The sequence below is a fragment of the Notamacropus eugenii genome, chromosome 4 (assembly GCF_028372415.1).
Source record: "Notamacropus eugenii isolate mMacEug1 chromosome 4, mMacEug1.pri_v2, whole genome shotgun sequence".
Classification (NCBI taxonomy): domain Eukaryota; kingdom Metazoa; phylum Chordata; class Mammalia; order Diprotodontia; family Macropodidae; genus Notamacropus; species Notamacropus eugenii.
Window position 1 is genome coordinate 472,019,847 of NC_092875.1, and position 14,916 is coordinate 472,034,762.

At 40.1% G+C, this 14,916-nt stretch overlaps 1 protein-coding gene across 7 annotated transcripts in view; it reads right to left on the bottom strand.

Moving 5' to 3' along the window:
- AP3B1 (adaptor related protein complex 3 subunit beta 1) overlaps positions 1 to 14,916 on the bottom strand; it is a 330,578-nt gene that overhangs the window by 222,652 nt on the left and 93,010 nt on the right. For 6 of the 7 annotated variants that reach the window (XM_072606405.1, XM_072606403.1, XM_072606406.1 and 3 more), the window contains 2 exons: positions 13,360 to 13,520; positions 9,767 to 9,833 (listed from right to left, as the gene is read on the bottom strand). The exons of the other annotated variant lie outside the window; for it this stretch is intronic. In XM_072606405.1, the coding sequence (XP_072462506.1) occupies positions 9,767 to 9,833; positions 13,360 to 13,520 (228 nt within the window). The remainder of the gene's footprint in view (positions 1 to 9,766; positions 9,834 to 13,359; positions 13,521 to 14,916) is intronic. 7 annotated transcript variants of the gene reach the window in all.

Genomic DNA, 14,916 nt, shown 5'->3' on the forward strand with positions numbered 1-14,916 from the left:
ATACAGAATTTTTAATGTACCACAACAGATTTTTTGCTAATGTACTGGCAATTTTCCTAATATTGAACCAATTCTGCAACTTCTTGCTAAAATCCAATCAGATGAGAGGTTATAATCATTTTGCTATGCTGTTGTAGCCTCTTTGGTAGTTTCCTAAATACCCTGGTGACCAGGATGGGTCATCCCAGTCATCCTGAGGAATATCTGGTCACTGGATTCAGATGACTTTGGAGGAGAAGTGAGGCTGGTGACCTGCACAGCCCTCCCTCCCTCAAAACAAAGTCAAGGGCAAGTCATGTCATTATTTCTCTACTGGCATGATCTTCTTCAGCAACGAAGGACAGACAAACATACTCACACACACGCGTGCACAAATATCTTTGTATCAATAATTATTACAGCTACTGTTCTACTGCTTTCTTTTTCCACTTCATCTCTCCCAGGTTTGGATATCAGAATATTATTTGTCTCTTTGAAGGAGTTTGATATCTTTATAAATATTTCTATAAACTATGTAATACTGAAATTAATCATTGTTTGGATATTTCATAAGACTCATTTTTGTAAACATAGTATGTTTCCTATCTTACTGGACAAGGACTACCCAGAAGGTCAGTAAGTGGTGTGGCAAAAAAATAAAGTTTGGATCATCACTAATACACTGCAATGGCCTGTCACACACATGAAACAGATTAAGACCCAGATGGACACATAATCTAAACTTAAAAAGACACATCACAAAAACCTTAGAGCAGAAGGAGGTTTCAGATTTATAGTTTGGGGAATGATTCATGACCAAATGAAGGACAGAGGTCATAGAAGTCCAGACATTTATTAATTACATAAGATTAAAGAGGCATACTGATGAAGAGCTAGCCCGAGAGTCAGGATGACCTGTGTCAGACCTCAACTGTTGACACACCTAGGACTCTGATCAGTAGACCACTCCATCTCTTACTTTCCAAGCCTCTCACAGAATAACTGCTAATCTGAATCTGCAGAGGGAGTTTCCTCAACACGGAGCTCCCGACACCAATGAAATCTCAGGTCTAGAAAAAAAATATTTAAACTTTCTGAAGAAATAATAATGTAATTAAGACAAGTTGAGTTATCACCTAGTAAGGGTAAATTCTTTGCTGCAAATATCTCTGATAAAAGCTTGATAAGCAAAATCATGGGAAATTGAGACAAATATAGAAGACCGGGAATCAAGCCCCAAAAGATGTGACCACAGGTTAAGAAAAAATAGTTCTCGGGGGGCAGAACCAAGATGGCGGAGTAGGAAGACACACATATGGAGGCTCTGCCCACACAGCCCATAAAATACCTGTAGAGAGGGACTCTCAACAAATTCTGGAGCAACAGAAGTGGAGAACAATAGAGTGGAGGAGATTTCCAGCCCAGGGTGACCTGAAAGGCCCACGGGAAATGTTGGTTGCACAGGACCTGGAGCGGAGCCCAGCCCAGTCTTGGCCACATGGCGTGGCGTGACTCTGGGAGGAGGACACATCGGGGGCGGAATCTCTAGTTGCAGAAGCAGCAAATTCCCAATCCCAGCAGCAGCCCACAGATCCCTCAACCCACAGGCACCAAAGGTCAATGACAGGGTTTTTTCAGCTGGCCGGGAAGGCAGAAGGGCCCTCCCATACCTCTGGCCTTAGAGAGCGGCCACAGAGGCCACACAGAAGCCAGCATCCATTGGTGGATCGTAAAAACCCCTGGGGGCACTGAGGAGCTGAATATTACCTCAGTCCTGTGTAGAGGCCCTGAGGGAACTGATATTTATCTCACACTGAATGGTGGCCCTGCCCATCCAGCTTATTTGGAAATCAGCCCCCAGTGCTTACTTGGCAGAACTGGAGGCCAGGTGACTGTGGAGAGGTAACTGCTAAGATTCTGGGCACAAAAATGTCTCCCTCCTCCCAGACCAGTGTACGCGCTTGACTGTCCCACCTTGGAGGAACTGAGATCTTACAGATTCCCAGAGTATACCCTACTCTTGACAAAGGACCCAAAAGTCAGGTAACTGGTTGGGAAAATCCCCAAAACAGGGAAAAAAATAAGACTATAGAAGATTACTTTCTTTGTGAACAGATATCTTCTTCTATCCTTTCAGATGAGGAAGAACAATGCTTACCATCAGGGAAAGACATAAAAGTCAACGCTTCTGTATCCCAAACATCCAAAATAAATATTCAATGGTCTCAGACCATGGAAGAGCTCAAAAAGGATTTTGAAAATCAAGTAAGAGAGGTGGACGAAAAATTGGGAAGAGAAATGAGAGAAATGCAAGAAAAGCATGAAAAATGGATCAACACTTTACTAAAGGAGACCCAAATAAATGCTGAAGAAAATAACACCTTCAAAAACAGGCTAAGAATAATGCTTTAAAAAGCAGAAATAGCCAAAGGCAAAAGGAGGTTCAAAAGCTCACTGAAGAAAATAGTTCTTTCAAAATTAGAATGGAACAGATGGAGGCTAATGACTTTATGAGAAACCAAGAAATCACAAAACAAAACCAAAAGAATGAAAAAATGGAAGAAAATGTGAAATATCTCATTGGAAAAACAACTGACCTGGAAAAGAGATCCAGGAGAGACAATTTAAAAATTATGGGACTACCTGAAAGCCATGATCAAACAAAGAGCCTAGATATCATCTTTCATGAAATTATCAAGGAAAACTGCCCTGATATTCTAGAACCAGGGGGCAAAATAAATATTGAAAGAATCCACCAATCACCTCCTGAAAGAGATACAAAAAAAAGAAACTCCAAGGAACATTGTGGCCAAATTCCAGAGTTCCCAGGTCAAGGAGAAAATATTGCAAGCAGCTAGAAAGAAACAATTCAAGTACTGTGAAAATACAATCAGGATAACACAAGATCTAGCAGCTTCTACATTAAGGGATAGAAGGGCATGGAATAGGATATTCCAGAAGTCAAAGGAACTAGGACTAAAACCAAGAATCACCTACCCAGCAAAACTGGGTATAATACTTGAGGGGAAAATATGGTCTTTTAATGAAATAGAGGACTTTCAAGCATACTTGATGAAAAGACCAGAGCTGAAAAGAAAGTTTGACTTTCAAACACAAGAATCAAGGAAAGCATGAAAAGGTAAACAGCAAAGAGAAATCATAAGGGACTTACTAAAGTTGAACTATTTACATTCCTACATGGAAAGACAATATTTGTAACTCGTGAAAACTTTTTTCAGTATCTGGGTAGTTGGTGGGATTACACACACACACACACACACACACACACATACATACACACAGCACAGGGTGAGTTGAATTAGAAGGGATAACATCTATAGAAAAATAAAATTAAGGGGTGAGAGAGGAATATATTGGGAGCAAAAAGGGAGAAATGGAATGAGGCAAATTATCTCTCATAAAAGAGGCAAGTAAATGACTTATCAGTGGAGTGACAAGTCGGGAGGTGAGAGAAAAAACATGAAGCTTACTCTCATCACATTAGACTAAAGGAAGGAATAAAATGCACACTCATTTTGGTGTGAAAACCTATCTTACAATACAGGATAGTGGGGGAGAAGGGGATAAGCAGAGTAGGAGGGATAATGGAAAGGAGGGCAGTGGGAGGAGGGAGCACTCTTGGGGAGGGACAGGATCAAAAGAGAGAATAGAAGAAATGGAGGGCAGGATAGGATGTGTCCTTCCATCTTATATGTCCTTCCAACATATAGTTAGTCTTACACAACACGACTATTATGAAAGTCATTTGCAAAACTATACAGATATGGCCTATATTGAATTGTTTGACTTCTCAGTGGGGATGGGTGGGAAGGGAGGGAGGAAGAGAAGTTGGAACTCCAAGTTTTAGGAACAGTTGTTGAGTATTGTTCTTGCAACTAAGAAATAAGAAATACAGACAATGGGGTATAGAAAGTTACCTTGCCCTACAGGACAAAAGAGAAGATGGGGAGAAGAGAAGGGAGGGATGGTAGAAGGGAGGACAGATTGGTGATAGGGGTAATTAGAATGCTCGGCATTTTGGAGTGGTGGAGGGGAGAAATGGGGAGAAAATTTGGAACCCAAAATTTCGTGGAAATGAATGTTGAAAACTTAAATAAATAAAATTTAAAAATAAATAAATAAATAGTTTTCAAGAGAAATACAAATGACCTAAAAAAGACTATTCCAATTCAACCATTCTGGAGAGCAATTTGGGACTATTCCCAAAGGGCTACAAAAATGTGCATACCCTTTGACCCAGCAATACTGCCTCTACAACTGTATCCCCAAGAGATCATAAAAATAGGAAAGGGTCCCATATGTACAAAAATATTTACAGCAGCCCTCTTTGTGGTGGCCAAAAACTGAAAATCAAGGGGAAACCTATCAACTGGGGAATGGCTGCATAAATTGTGGAATATGAATGTAATGGAGTACTATTGTGCTGTAAGAAATGATGAACAGGAAGACTTCAGAGAGGCCTGGAAAGACTTATATGATCTGATGCTGAGTGAAAGGAGCGGAACCAGGAGACCTTTATACATAGCAACAACCACAGTGTGTGAGGATTTTCTCTGGTGGACTTAGAACTACATTGCAATACAAGGACTTAAAAAATTCCCAATGGTCTCTTAAGGCAAAATGTCTTCCACATCCAGAGAAAGAACTATGGAATTCGATCCCAGAATGTAGCAGATCATTTTCTTTTGTATTACATTTTGGTCTGTTATGTGATTTCTCCCATTTATTTTAATTTTTCTATACAACATGACTATGGTGAAAATGTATTTAATAGGAATATATGTGTAGAACCCATATAAAATTGTATGCTGTCTCGGGGAGGGAGGGGGGAAAGAGGAAGAGGAAGGGAAAAAAAAATCTACGTTATATGGCAGTGATTGTAGAATATTGAAAATAAATAAAAGAAGAAAAAGAAATACACACATCCCAGAAGGCCCAGGGTATCAACTGATGCAAAAATAAATAAACAAATGAAAACAGATAGTTGAAACTCAAAAAAATTAAATTAAATAAAAAAATAAAAAAAAATAAAAAAGACTATTCCAAATATCTAATAATTCTCTTGTATCTAAAGTGGGGTGAGAGGAGGAAAAGCTTACTGTTCCCCCTTCCAAATGGGTCCCAACCCCAGGGCATTCCCCAACCTGTCCTTGGGACAAGATTTCCTACTTCTCCTGCCTCCCAGGGTCTTCTGTAAAATAAGCAAGGCACTCTATAGTACTCACCAGGACCTCATACCATTCAATATTTCTTTCCAACCACTTACAATTTGGGCAGACACATTGCTCAATGGTTAGCATACTCCCATACAGTTATAGTCACGTCATCCTTAATTTGAAGTGATTGATGTATAAGCCACATTCCCCAACTTTGTCACTCCATTCCCTCAGGCCTAATCACTTCAACCGTACTCCTCCTTTCTAATATCTCACTCCAGATTTGCCCATTGGTTTCTGTAGTGTCTAGAATGTCTATTTCTAAAATAACAAATCTTTTTGCTTGAGCTTCTTTCTTTCAGGCCTAATTGAGATATGGTACCCTCCTGACAACAGAGCTGTCCTTGTCAGGCCTTTACTGACTACACCTTTGCTCACACCCTTTACCCACTCACTTGTCATGACAGCAGAGTAAGAATATTCTCCCCAAAGATATTTCCAGACTCTCCCTTGATCACCATCAATAAGCAATCTCTCTTCTGTTAAGCTTTACAATAACCAAATTTATTAGCCAATCCAGATATAATTGACTGTTATTTATTGACCCCCAAAACATTCTTCTTACTTCTTTAGCAGTTGCAAGATTGGCTCGCAGTCTTTTCCTCCTGCTTTCATCAAACTAGGAACTTGAACATGCATACTGATGTTCCCTCTAATACCTTAATTTCTGAGTTCCTCAAACTCCTATGACCTACTCCTCCATAGATGAGTTCTGCATAGATGGCTATAGGCTTAATCTAGCCTGTGAACTCTGAAACTTCTTTAATTTGACCAAAATCATTAAAGATCCAACTTCTCCTATGACTTACAACCCATAACCCAATTCATGAGCCCCATTTCCTGAACCTCTCAGTTCTTTCTGAGGCCATCACTCCTGTACTATCTATCTACACTTTCCCCATCTTTAACCCTTGGTAAATCGTCTCAATTGTACATTATCCGTCACATTTCAATCTTTTGTCCCCTTAACTACTCTGACCCTGTCAAGTCTCAACCCTAAAATTCCTTTGCTCCTATCCATATGCCGCTGAACAGAACATTAGGAAATCATGACGGGGTACACTACAAACTTATGTTATTTAATTTCAAGTGGGCTCTCATTGCAACAAGATAAGCATTCTACTCTTCTCTAATTGATCTGTAATCCCACTCTCCTTAGTGGTTGTTGAAAACCTTTTCATCTCCCTTCAACTCTCCCAGGGAACCCTGCCTCTCCTTACTCTCTTAGACAAGGAGCATATCTCATACTTCCCTGGGAAAAAAAGCTGTTAAATAAGAGTTCCTCAGAGCTTCCTTCCACTATCTCCTTCTTCACTCCAGGATTAGGTGAAGTAGCCTCCCCTAGCTCTGGCAACCTTTATAATTCATGCTTGATCCCATCCCCTCCATCTCCTCCCATCTCATCTCCAGTCTCCCCTTATCTACTGACTCCTCCCCAGCTATCTACAAACGTGCTCAAGTCTCCCAGTCTTAAAAAAGCCCTCATCAGATCTTAGTAAATCTCTCCTCTCCTTCAAAGCTAAACTCCTTGGGAAAGTCAGCCAAGAGCGGTACTACTACTTGTCCTCTCACTGACTTCTATACTCTCTGCAATCAGGCTGCTCCCTCACCACGTGACAACCTGTTCTCTCCAGTTACCAAGGATCTCTAAATTGCCAAATCGGATGGCTTTTCTCTCAATCCTGATGTTTGCTAACCTCTCTGTAGCATTTGACACCATCACCTTGTCCTTTTCAATGCTCCTATCTCTCAGTTTTCATAACACTACTCTTTCTGGATTTCCCCCCTTTACATCCAAGTGTTTCTTATTTGTGTCTACTGATGGATTTGCATCCATGTCACATTCTCTATCAATGGTTGGAGGTTCTATCCTGGGGTGCTCTCTCTCTTCATAGATGACTGCCAAACCAAAATATCCACCTTTAATCTCTCTACTGAGTTAGAGTCATACAACTCCTATTTCCTCTTGGACATCCCCAAATGGATGTCTTATGAGCATCCCAAACTCACTATGACTAAAACAGAACTCATTATCTTTCCCTCAATGCTTTCTTCAATTTTAAATGAGTTTATTACTGTCAAGGGCAATATCGTTCTCTCCACAATCTCAGGGTCATCCTCAGCTCCTCACTTTCATTCAATTCATATAGCCAATTTATTGTGAAATTTTGTCATTTCTACCTTCACTACATCTCTTATACGTGCCTCACGCTGCCTTCCCTTTACCAATACAGCCGCCACCACCCCCATTCTAGATCAATCCCTCATCAATACTTTCCTGGACTAGTGCAATAACTTATATCCCTGATCAAGTGTTTCCCCCTTCCCACCCATCTTCCACTCAGTTGCCAAGATCATTTTTCTAAACTGTAGGAATAACTGTATCACCACCCGCTCAAGGAACTTTGGGGGCTCCCAAGCACCTCTAAGATTAAATATAAGCTTCCCAGCTTTGCTTTTCAAGTTCTTATCACATGACTACTTGCTATTTTCAGTCTCACAAGTCACTGTCTCCATGCATTCTCCAAGCTATCCATGCTGGCCTATTTGCAGTTTATCTAATACCGATTAACTGCCAACTGTCTGGGAGGTTCTGCCCCTTCCCTCTGGTCTCTTAATTTCCATGAATTCCATCAAGACTCAGCTCATGCCAGGCCTAGAGGCCTGAGGGCTACCCAAGTCTTACCTTACCTGTCCCAGGTCTTCCGTTGGCCAAACCAGATAAACGTATGAGAGAAGAGACTTTCCGGAGTCAAACAAGGGTTAGGCTTTATTCAGGGTCCTGGTTACATGTGCAGGGGGAGCTCTTCCTTAGGAGGGAGAGAGAAATCTCCCAAGGAGGCAAGATCTTACGGTAAGAGATTGGAAGTAGAAGTGTAAGTGGGGAGAGAGGGGGAGGGGAGAGCGAAGAGAGGAAAAACGGAGCCTTCTGTCCTGTCAGGGCCCCTCTGCGCTAAGAGCCTTTCAGGCTTTCCTGACCCTAATTAAGCTCTCCGGCCGTGTAGTTAGCACCTGAATACCGTGCCTGTTAGATAACAATAGGTGTGCCCAGATCCGGGACAGTCTCGAGGGCGGGGATGCTCCTCCCATCACGTTTCTCACGGGAAGAGGCGGAAATACACGAGATAGCTCAGTCTCACTCCTCGATTCCCTGCTGTTTTCTGGGGGGCCTCATGAGAACTCTAAGATTTAGAAGTTCCCACCTTTACCCGCCCGAGACTGTCCACATGGAATTGAGCTTCCATCCCCAACAAGCTCAAGTCCCACATTCTGCAGAAGCCCTTCCCCAGATTCTCCATTTGGTAATGCCTTCACCTTTCAGGTCACTTTCACCTTTGTACCTAGTCATTGACATGCTGTCTCCCATTGGACCATATGTTCCTTGAGGCAGGGAATGTTTAATTTTAAATTGTTTAGTATCTTCCTAATAAGCGCAGTGCCTAAAACACGGTAAGGATTCAATGAATGCTTGGAGACTGATAAGAAAAACGGTAACTAACCCATTCTGTGGCTGCGCTTCAGAGCCAACAACCTGGTGAAAATGATGCAGAGCAGCCCACAGCCGAAGGGGCACCAGGAAGAGCTATTGCTGAACTGAGGTGATAGCTTTAAACTGTCCCAGCCAGTCTGGAAAACAATCTGGAGTCATGCAAAGAGTCACTAGGTGTTTCTACCCTCTGACTGGGAGATCCCAGTAACGGGTGTAGCCCTGAGTATCTCAGGGAGATGCACGTACTAACAGCATCCTTCGTTGTGTCACCAAAGACATGGAAAACCAAGTGGCTATCCAGCACCTAGAGAACGGCTAAGGAAACTGGTATAGAAGTGCAATGCAACAACTGGTATAGAAGCCCAAGAAAGGACAAATTTGAGGAATTCAGAAAAGCACAGAAAGACCTGCATGAAATGATGTTGAGGGAAGTAAGTCTAAAGAGGAGAACAACACGTTGTGACTAAAACACAAACGAAAATCGCACCAAACGGCATCTCAGCTTCCTTTAGTTGGTCTGAGAGAATGTACGACAGAACACCCTGCCCCTTCTGGATAGAGGCATGAGGGGCTACAAGGACAGAATACTGCACAACCTCTTAGACATGATGGTTTATCGAGTGGCTGTGCCTAACTTCTTCTGTTACAAGGGAACATTCAAATGGGGTCATGGGCATATTGGAAAATGATTGTATTTTAGTAAAAAAGCTTAAGTTATCCATTTGACTTTTTTCAAAAAAAAAAAAAAAAACTGTTGGCTATTAAAGTGAAAAGTAGCTTATCTTTTCATATAAAATGACAAAATTAGGTGCTTTTTCACTTAACTGTTTTGGGGAACTTATTTTGGAAGAGGTTTATTAAGGTGTCTGTTACCATATTTTTTGCATCTAAACATAAAGCATACAAATAAACATAAAATACAAATAAAACATCGTTTTATGAAGATTTTTAAGTTTCAAAATAGAATTCAAAATTAACATTAAAATTCTTTCTAAGACCTCAGAGAATAATTATTTGTTATTAATAGTACAAAGGCATTATTATTGTTAAGCTTACTTACTGTGCTTTTGTCTTTCAGAAGTTTTTCAATTACTTCAATTAACATTTCTTTTTGCTCTGGATCAAGGCTAAACATAAAAAGAAGTAAAATATTACCTTTATTAAATAAACGCTTTTTCATTATGGTCTAAATTGTTACAACATGATTATTCCCTGCTGTTCCGAAAAGTTCAAAATAAGCAGCAAAGGAAACAGACGCAAGAGAAGACAACAAAATTTTTCTCAGTCAAGGGCATGCTAAAATTATTCTTCAAAGTTACTAAAAACAGAAATATCATTAAGGAAATTAACTAAGATTTTCATATTTATTCACGAAATTATCAATTAGATTATAAATTCCATGAAGGCAGAAATTGAGTTTTGTTTAATCTTCATATTATCCCAAGACCCTAATACAGTAACTAGTGTAATGTTTATTGAATTGTATCTAAGAAAAATTAAAACAGCCCTTAATAATATGTAATACACTGATTACCTTTCCAACTTTCAAAATAAAAGTCACTTTTCATCTTGGTTGTCACATTGTCCAAATAAGGGTCTCGTTAATTCAAATATTTGTTAAGTAAAATATACACACTGTGCTATACGTTAGAAAAATCATAAAAATGAAGACATAATCCTTGTCCACAAAAAGTTTACAATCTGGTAGAATTCAATCTAACAATCTAGTTCTACTTCAGGAAGCAACCTAACAAGAACCACACCTAACCACTAAGTGACACTGTCAGTCACTAAACTGATAACACTCACACAACAGCACCAGGCAACACAATACAACACAAGAGCAACACTGTGGCAGCTTCAAGCTCCACCCCAATTCAAGGGGAACAATGACAAATGCTAAGCTTTCTATAGTTCTCAGGGAGTAAATGAACTTCTATTACGCAACTCCACCTGTGCCAGGTGACTGGGCCCATCTATTTAGTTTAAGAAATATGATTGATACAGATTTTCCCAGTTGAGATGAGCTCTCAATGTATTTCACTAGGTGGAGAAGTGGGTAGAGCCCTAGACTTGGAATCAGTAAGATACCAGTTCAAATCCTGCCTTGCACACTTCCTAACAGTGTGACGCTCTGCAAGTCACTTAACATCCGTCGGCCTCAGTTCTGTCACCTATAAAATGGGGATAGCAACAGCACCTACCTGTCAGAAGAGCGCTGAGTATAAAATATTGGGAAAGTATTTTGTAAACCGTAATGTGTCATGTAAATGCTAGCTACCATTATTGTTATTACAAACAATATTAATATTATTATTTTAGGCAACTTTGAAAGAAGAGAATACACACACACACACACACACACACACACACACACACACACGAGCACGGTTTAACTGTTCCCATGCTGCTGCTCCTTCAAACAAACATATTAGCATAAAACACTAAAAAGAGCTTCCATGAGCTACAACTTGGAGCATCCCAGAAAGAGGAAAGACCGGAACTCCAGATCTGCAGAGCAGTAACTCAGGAGAACCTTGGTGACACTGAAGCTCCCGCACAAACATCAGTCCGTTCATGCTCAGTGTCCTGTCCCTGTGAGGGGCTTCATGACTGCTCACGGCTATAGCTAGCTCAGTCTTCACGGAACCATCACTCCACTTACGGCCTCAATTCCTACTTCCAGCGGCCAAGAGGTGTACGTGCCTTCCCTCTGTCCCTTTAGCCCCCCTTTCTCATCTTAACTTTTTTGGCTTTGTGGGTAGGGTTAGCCCAGGATGGAGAACTAATGTCCTCAAACAGGGCACAGTGACTTTGTCCCTATTAAGTCAACATGAAGTGGAATGGAGAGAAGTGAGCGCATGACTATCATTTCACATATGACAAAGATAACCTCTACAGATATAGTTTTTAAAATCCTAGTTCCAGAACAAACATATTGGAAAAATACCTTGAAGATAGCACCAACAATTTCTTTAAATGGTCATTGGTATAACGCCTATTATAAAGCTGTCTTCTTTAGAATCTAGTTTTTAAAATCTGCAATCTAGACAACGCTACAAGAGGAAAAACAATTAGAACCAAACACTGGACCAAGAATTCAGATTTTCAAATAGTGCTAATTAAAAGTCTTTTATATCAGAAACTTCATGAATGTCAACAAGTCACCTCCTGCTTGTGCTCAGAGGTACAGAGTTCATAATTACTAAGGTAAGCTCCTAGAAAAGCAGCTAAACCCTCCTTTACTAAGGGGAGCCACAAAGGAATTGAAGGGCACTGAAAAGTCTATTTTATGCGTGATAGATTCCTCAAAGAACCCTATTTCACTCCACTCAATGACATACAACATACCACTCAGTTTTACCAAAAGAGGTGTGGATGTGTGAGTGTGTTTGGGGGTGCAGGTGCTGCACTCCCTTATTTATTACCCTAAGGCAATCAATATCCCTGTTTGCTTTAGATCTTTTTAGAGCTAATCACCTCTGGTGTTCATCTAGCTCAAGCCAAGGGCAGACATTTCTGTGCAGAACGGCTCAATATCTTCACACTATCTTCAGCCCTAAAATGTCCCCTTCTGTATTGCTTTATGTGTTTATCAATGTCTTCTGGGAGGTGAGTCCCAGGGATCCTTGTCCTGGAGAACCCTTTTCATGATGAATTGAGACTTTAACCTTCTATCTACTGTCTGACAACAAAATTATTTTCACAAATAATTTTGATAACAAATTAAATATGAAGCACACGGACATATAATTCATTCATATCGGCCTACTTAATGGAATTAAATAAGATTTTAATTTCTTTTTTACACTTACTTAGGAGCTAACCGTAGGACAGCAGAAAGAGCCAGGATCAGGACAGAGTCCTAGCTTGGCTGAGTGATGGCCAGTGATACAGGGCAAGCTGCAACTTCCCAGTCTCGTTTTACTTATTAAAATGAGGGCAACACCTCTCCTGACTCCTCAGTATGGCTGCTGCGAGACTCAAGGAAGATAAAGCACTACCTAACGGCATGTCCAATCACTAACGATGAGCTAACACAGTGATAGGACGTCTAAGAACAATCTGTTGTTATTCATCAACAGAATAAAAAAGGGTCAGTCTCCAACACAAGACAAAAACTGAAGGAGGGAGAAGGAATCGGAAAACCTAACGTGCATCAGAAAGAAAAAAACCAAAACAGTCATGAGAGAGAGCCAGAAAAGGAAGAGGCAAACTCTGATGATGCAAAGGTACAAAAAGGAAACTCCAAGCTCATATGATCGGAACTGACAGAACTTAGGCCAGTCTGAAGAAAGACTGATCTGACGAAAAGAGACAACATGCTAATTACACGCTAGCAAGCATGCTTTTAATGTTGACTTTATCATTCTGTAAGAAATGAGCAATGACTGACATTCATATAGCACTTTAAAGCTCGAAAGTGCTTTACGTACATTGAGTCAGCTGATACTTAGAATACTTCTTTGAGACAAGTAACAGAAGGTTTCGTTGTACTCATCTCACAGATGAAGAAACTGGGACACGGTCACATAACTAAGAAGTATCTACGGCATGATATGGAATCATGTCTTCCTGACTTCCAATCCAGCCTTCTAGCAGCCACGCCACATTCCCCTTTCTTCAGCGCTGCCGTATCTCAGGGACTCTCACCTGTACAACTTCTGTATTGCATGGGCAGCGTTCTTTCTAACGTAGGGTGATAAGTCAGCAGAAGCTTCTTTAATGGCGAGCATCATGATAGGAACGATGATTGGAACCCTGATGCTGGAAAGGACTCTCAGAGCGCTTGCACGAATTAGCTGATTAGGATCCTAAAAAGAATACAAAAAGTATCAGATAACACCATCACAAATCACTTACATTTCAAAAACGCAAGCAGCGTTCGTGTTTGACAGGGGACGCCTTACAACGGCATCTTCTTTCAGTTTCAAATATGGAAGGTGCTCACCAAAATTTGATTCACAAAGTTTGAGAGTAGTCTTTTGAGCTAATATGTCCATTAGCTCAAAAGATACAATAAAATAGTATCAGGACAAAAGAAATTTTAGTTAAAATTTTAAAACTAATGGCAGAAAGGTGGTAGCTAACTAAAAATTAAATATTTTAATATACATAACTCTCATTCAGTATCAAGAGGCAAAGTAATGGAGACAAAGCCTCAAAATTTAAAAGACCTAGATTGAAGCAGAAGCTGTGATACAATACTTACTTTTTAAGCTACAAAATTAACTTTATTTCATCATTTATTGTCATTTAAGGCTTGACTATTACAAAACATAAAAAGGCATTTTTAAGAGTAGAACAATGTAGACCATTATAATCACAGATTATACAAATATTGATAATAAAGCATTAAAAACACTGGAAGATTTTCAATGAAGTAACTGCACAGCTAAGTGACATTCTGTGACAAAAAGTGTTAGTCACTGGTGTAACTGAGTCATTGGTGTAATTCGTGTTACCAATATATTTTCTCTACTTCCACAATCAAAATTAAACTTTTAAAACAGCAAATCCTCATATTCAGACTTCTTTGATACATTCATCACCTTTCTACTAACAGTTTTACTCAAGCTATAAATAAAAAGTGCTAACTTTAGACAAAAGATTAAAAACAGTGCCTACTCCTTCCCAAGGCCAAACGCCTACATTCCGCATGACCCAGGCCAAGGGACCCAACCTAACCTGCAGGCAATTAAGACCACAAACTGCAGAACAGTTGTTAAGCACCATTTGCAGAAGGAGACTGGCTCATTGGGAGTGCCCCATAGCAATGAAATCACACAACTGAGCACAGATGAAAACTTCTCAATATTCTAATAAATGTTTCGGGGAGACTGAAATTACTCGTTCCAGTAACATAGTTGAGATTTCTGTGTCTTTTTTCTACTGTTTCCAAGTTTTTACCTTACAAGTTTGTTGCACCTTGTTTCCTAGAATTTGACTATTTGGTACAATGTTTTACTTTTCTTTCTTGGAAGCCTATTCACAGTTACATCCTACAAGTGCTAGAGCCAGGAAAGCAAGGATTCTGTTTTGTTTCCTTTTTCCTCCACCCACACAGTACTAGGTACCCACAAGGCCATTATTAAACCTTTCTAAACTGACATGAAGACAAGGCCTGTACAAACAAAAACATGGGCTCCCAAACAGAAAAGATTCTGAGGGACCAGGAAACTACTTGGGAATGTATTTTAGTTGCCATGA